This window comes from Octopus bimaculoides, chromosome 11 (genome assembly GCF_001194135.2).
Source record: "Octopus bimaculoides isolate UCB-OBI-ISO-001 chromosome 11, ASM119413v2, whole genome shotgun sequence".
Taxonomy (NCBI): domain Eukaryota; kingdom Metazoa; phylum Mollusca; class Cephalopoda; order Octopoda; family Octopodidae; genus Octopus; species Octopus bimaculoides.
In genome coordinates this window covers 41,565,946-41,572,458 of record NC_068991.1, presented here as the reverse complement: position 1 = coordinate 41,572,458, position 6,513 = coordinate 41,565,946, and the positions used below count along the sequence as shown (strand labels likewise).

Genomic DNA, 6,513 nt, shown 5'->3' with positions numbered 1-6,513 from the left:
TATATATAAATATATATATATATTCCGTTTACATATTTGTTTTGCAAGATTTTTGATGTGAAATCGTGTGTTGAAACAGATGTTGTTGTACTCGGGGATGGTCATATTGCCAGGATAGTTAGCAAGGTGAGACACACATAAGAAAGAAGAAAGCAAAGGACCACTGATGAGGTCACAGAAGTGTGACGAAAGAACTCTCGCCGAAATAGGGTTAATGTAATATAATGTACTATAAAGCTGAAGCAAATTAACACCAAATATACAGTGCGTGTGTTTCTATTGGCTAAACCGGCAATATGACCATCCCCAAGTACAACAACATATATATATATATAGATAGATAGATAGATAGATAGATAGATATGTGTGTTTGGTTATGAGTATTTTTGTAGTTTTGTATGTGTAAAGTCAGCTGATCAAAATCTTTGTACCTATGTTCTTTGAGTGAGAGAGAGTTTCATTTTCATCTTGAATTTGTACAAAACATTTTTCTTTCTTTTTCAGTAAAAACGGAATGCTACTATAACGGAAAAGTATACATAATTGGTCAAACGTTCATAGCCATAGATAAATGCAATGAGTGCACATGCAAGCCTGCTGGAGCTGTCATGTGCACCGAAGAGATATGCCCTCTCTCAAAAACTACAGGTAATAATTAAAAGATACTTTCCAAACAGATTTTTCTGATCACTAGTTAAGTTCTAATGCGTAACATCTCCCACATCTTTACTAGGGTTAAATGTCAATATGTCAATCACTTTCTGTGTTTTACTCAGTGTGTTCGTTGTTACAAACCGGAAAGTGGTACAGACGTCTAAAAATGGAAAAAACGGTTCTTAGAGGGAACTGAGACGCAGTCACAGTTATTATTGTTTATGTGGCAACAACTTGTATGGTTCTTTCCGTACAGGCTGGCCGTTGATTTTACTATATGCAGATGGACGTCTATACATGTATGAGTGTGTGTATGAGTAAGTGTCTGTATATAATGTTTATCGGTGTGCGTGTCTGTGTGTCTGACTTTGCAAGCGCGAGCGTGTGCTGTCGATCTCCATCGTTCGACAACGAGGATTCAATTGTGCGATCAGGTGAATAACCTACTTCTGAAATAACGTTGAAGTCGTCGGGTATTCCGGAGAAACATGTCACCTTAGTGTAATTCTCAAGCAGAATGAGTGTGACACAAGCAGATGGCAAGAATGTACCTTTTGGATTTACAGATACAATCCTCCCGAAAACCTTTTACATAGTTCCCCAATTTAAGTCACAAGGTATGTGTCGACCTGTGTCTCTGGGAAACATTTGGCCAAGACGCCATGCATTGAGATCGAACCCGGTATCTTTTTACGAGGCAAACTTCTTAATCTTTTGGCTATACTGCACCAACTGTATGTGTGTGTACGTAAGAGAGAGAGAGAGAGAGAGAGAGAGAGAGAGAGAGATCTTAGCATATAGAGCAAAAACATGTCAAGTGACAGCCGTTATCTTTCACACCTAACTATTGACAACAGCTCGCAATAAGATTTTCGATCAGTGACTCACACGTGGCGATGGTAAAGACTGCATGTCATTGTGTATGAATTCGACAAAATAATTCCAATGTAGATCATCACCTGCTTATTTCTTAAACTTCGAAGAAAAAAATTGTCTTCTTAAACGCATTAGTCAAACAAATCTGAAATTACTGTTTCTATTATCGTGATCACTACGACTGTTCTGTCAGTCTTTTTGGTGTTTGGTTTATTTTTTGAAATGTATATGTGGATCTTGGGAAATGAATGTCTTGTCCGGCTTGAGCTTACTGTCTTTAACGTCGATGCGAGGACATTGAACAGAAAAAAAGAGGTTGTTAAAGAGATTTTAAAATAATGGCACATACGAACCACTGGCAGAAGTGGAAGTCGGCGCGCTCGTATTGGACAAACCTTTTCGATAAGAGTCCAATTTGTTGTAGCATGTGTCGTCACGGACGTCGACCGCCTTCTTTTGTCTCTACCAATTCATTATTATTGTTCATCACTGAAAATAAAGACAAATATGAAGATAACGACCAACGAGATTCTTCAGCAGTAATTTTTGTTGCGTATATTTGTTTTATTATGTTGTGTTTAATTTCGTTCAATTTATTTAACAAATTTTCTCATTCACCCTTTTATTTCATTCTGTATTTGCTTATATTCAGCGTTTTCTAATAGATTTCTTGTCATGTCAGTCATGTCAGTTTTTAGCATGAAGTATATGCGAACGCTGTGAATGTAGGTGTGAAACTAAAATACTATATAAGTAATAGCATTATACTACATTGACTGCTAGTGCCTTTTGTCCCTATTCAGCTAAAGATAACCAATTTTATTGTAAGTTAGACAACAAGTACCTCTTAGGACGTTCGGAAACAGTTAAAGCGATGCATTGTTCAAGTCTGAGGATGCTGAATAGATGTCAAATAACTATCCCCCTTGCTAGTCAGGATTGTCATCAGCTGTGAATAAAAGTTTCAAAGGAATGGTAAATTGGCAATAGAATTACCCGCTAGAACACGTAAAATATTTACGGTTAATATGAATTTAACTCCCAATGAGTTAATAATTCAGGATCTTATCAACTTAACGCTTCAGCTTAAACAAGATTATTTTTGGAATAAAATGAAGTGTAACCTAAAACACATTAATGTAATAAACAACATCGATTTCGAAAAACCTATGAGAATTGAAATCCTAAGGAATGGTATATCGTAAATTGGTCTAAAAAAATTTTTTTCGTGACGTCGTGTGAAATTATTTTTATTTTTTATACTCAAGTCATTGAACTATGGCCATACTGGAACACTGCATTGAAGGGTTAATCGAACAAATCAACCCCAGTACCTATATTTTAAGTGTGGGATCAATTTCATCTGTCTCCACTGCAAAAACACCAAATTACGGGGACATAAACAAAACCGATTGTCAATCGGTGGGGAACAAACACAAAAACATATACACATACAGACATACATACATACATACATACATACATGCAGGCATACGTACAAACGTATATGTATTATATATATATATATATATATATATATATATATACTAACAGAGGCACAAATGATAAAGGAAATTACATAAGAGCTTCTGGGTAAACAACATTCTTTGTTTTCTGGTTCGGAGCAGAGACAAATAAGTCTTGCAAACTACCAGCCCTAGAGCAACCAACATAAAGCTGACCATGAGAAAAGCAAGGCTCAATTATGTGCAAGCCAGTAGATTTCAAAGTCTGACCTTGGGTTTCATTAATAGACATTGCGTAGCAAAGTCGCACTGGGAATTGTGTTCGTTTGAGCCCAAATGGCATGTCTGTTGGTTTGATTGGAATTCTTGGAATTAAAACCTCTTCCCTAGAAGCACATCCAGTGATGACGGTAGCTTCTATCACATTAGGTGATAATGTCTTCACAATCAATCTTGTCCCATTGCATAATTTAGAAGGACTACCTTCAGAAAATGCTTGTGGCAGAGTTTCATGTGGCTCAAGAAGATTAAGGAACTCTGTTATTTAATGAACAGCTTGATTTTCGTCAAGGACTAAATCAACTGGTTTGTACTCCTTAATGACTGTTGGAATCTTATTCGTTAATTCATGGTTAATCCTTGCTACTGTCTCAGTTTTTTTTTTATTGTGAGTAAGAATTGTCCTTTCACACAACAATTTATGTGAATTATAATTAATACTTGAGTCTGAAAATACCCTGTTCTTTAATTCAGCTGGGGAATTCACTATGATAGCAGTATGAGTCAAATTGATAACACCATTCCCATCAAATGGTACTTTCCCATTTCCTAATTGGAGGATCCAGGTTGAAAACTGTTCTACACATTAGTCCCTATGTAATAAAACTCGCACATTAGTATTGAAGGAAAATTTTTGTACTTTATCCCACAGGTGTGAAGACTTTGTGCATGCTTTTATTTCATCAGATCTTGTTCGTCTCGGAATGACTGGCAATGTCTGTCTGAAGTCTCCTGATAAAACTCCTATGGATTTATTGTTGCCTCTGATGTCCTGTAAGGTCTTATCAAGAGCTTCCATTGCACCTCTATGTGACATGTGCATTCCTTCTAAATGATTATGTGACATTGGCGCAACACTTCTGCTGAACCTAAACCTTTGCTTATATTACAAATTGGACTGTCATTTGTGACCAGGTTTAGCGGTAATTTAAAAGAAGAATGAGCGAGTTGTTCGTCCTCTTGAGAGAATTGTGGCAGCAATACCAACTGCAATTATTTTTTGTTGCCTTACCTTGGAGAGAAGCAATGCTGTTACAAATGTTTTACCTGTGTCACCAGGAGCATCAAGAAAGACAATTCCTCTGCTTTCTTCTCTGACTGACGAAATAATTTTATTATATGCACTGCGTTGTTCTGAAAGAAGCTTAGCTTCATGTTCATTCACAAATGCTGTCAACTCTGTGATGTCATAATTTGTCTTTCTTGCTATGTCTCTTGAAGTTAAATCACTAATTTGACCATTTGTTTTTGGCAGTCCAGAGCCAGACACTTGCAAATTTTTGCCTCCCACGGCCAAAACTTGATGCTCAATTTCAATCAGTGCTTGGTTAAAAATTGTTTCAGAGAACCGAATATTGATATCTGGGTTTGCCTGTTGAACTGCATACTTTAAATCTTCAGCCATGTCCTCACGATGTTCCATCCAAAGCTGTAGGGGATTGCTAAACTGACACATGTTCAGTATAATTGCAAAAAGGTTACTGAGTTTCCTTGGAGAATCTGATATTGATGCTTCAGTCAATGCAAGATCCCGATGCTCATCATTTTCTAAAAAACTTTGCAGACAATTTACTTTCCTGATATCTTGGAGTGATTTTGGACCACGTTCTTCATGTAAAAGGAGCCGTAAGTAGTAGCATTCTGCTTGGCTTGGGTGGACACTGTAAACTCTTGCGAGAGCATCAGCCCCATGTTTCCTCTTGTGCCATTTATTGTTTCTCCAGGTGTAATACTTGGGTAATTGTGGGTAAAGGAGTTTTCTTGCATCTTCATCTACTTGACACAACTTAAAGGTAGTAATGGTAGTTACTTTTGGAGAAAGTGCTTGTTGTAAGGTTGTTTGTTTTGTAAAGTTAACCCTGTAGCCATTCTATAGATGGACACTCAGATGAATGATGGTTGGATGCTTCTCGTGAGTGGGAAAACTGAAGATGCACCAAAAAGCCTCATTGGTACCGATGTATCTTACTCTGTGCAACTTCGTCGTTTTTATCTATCTACTGACTGCCATTCTCCATAAGAGTGTATGTTGCAGCATCTAAAATTTTGTTTATATATTTGCAAACATATTTAATAGAGTTAACAGAGTTGCAGAATTCAACACTGAGTCTGGCTACCTGTACTCGTCTTTGCATCACTGTAGAATACTGATCATCTACACCTTCCACGTCTCCCTCTTGTAGCGAGTGAGAACATTGTTCTCGGAAACGTTTTTGAAAATTAAAATGGGGATTAAAAGAAAAAATGAGTTACGTGAAAAAAATTCATAAGAGCGATTGACACAAATGGTGATTGTGGAACGCCACACGCACGGACACGCTCACACACACATACATACAATATCAAACATTAGATGAAGTGGATGTGTGTGTGTGTGAGAGAGAGAGAGAGAGAGAGCGAGTGAATGGGCGTGTTGTCATGGATACGTACACACATAAATATGCATACATCTCTTTTGTATGTATGTGTGCGTGTATGTATGAGAGAGTGCCACTTAGACATCACTCTCTCTGTCTGTCTGTCTCTCTCTCTCTCTCTCTCTCACGCACACACATACAGACAAAAAGATGTGTGCATATGTATTTATGTATGTACGTATACATGACAACACACCTCTTTACTCACTCTCTCTCTCTTTCTCTCTCTCTATCCCTCTCTCTCTCTCTTACACACACACATACATAAACGAATACAAACGTACATACAAAAACACACACATGCATAAATGTATACAAACAAAACCACACGTGTGCGTATGTGACTGACTACAAATACATAGAGCTGAACACGGCGCGCAAAAAGTAAATTATTTAAAAAATTTTAGGAAGATTAACGAAGTGTGCAGGTTCAAGCGAAATTTGTGAACTTAGGAAATATTTTTTTTCAGTAATTTGCAAATAGCGAATTCAAACTTGAAATGAAAACATTGAAACAGAGAATGAGATATTTCGCAAATGAAAACGGAAAATTTCGCCGTTGCTACGCCAATACCAGAAGTTGACATTGAGAAACCTTTTTAAAGAAGTAAATCATATATATAAGGCAATATTATTTATTTTTAATTAAAAAAATAAAACTGAAGACCTTACTATGTATCCTAGGTCAAATTATTCATGCATCACAAGTATGGAAGCAATCTGCACAGCCGTTTTCGCGTGAAAAGCGAATACACGCACACAGGTCTATTTTATATAAGAGATATACTGATATATATATATAGAGAGAGAGATATATACTG

General features: G+C 36.8%; 1 protein-coding gene across 1 annotated transcript in view; it reads left to right on the top strand.

Moving 5' to 3' along the window:
* Positions 1-6,513, top strand: part of LOC106872600 (kielin/chordin-like protein) — a 131,980-nt gene that overhangs the window by 80,291 nt on the left and 45,176 nt on the right. Inside the window, exon 19 of the mRNA XM_052971979.1 lies at positions 505-648. Coding sequence (XP_052827939.1) covers positions 505-648 — 144 coding nt within the window. The remainder of the gene's footprint in view (positions 1-504; positions 649-6,513) is intronic.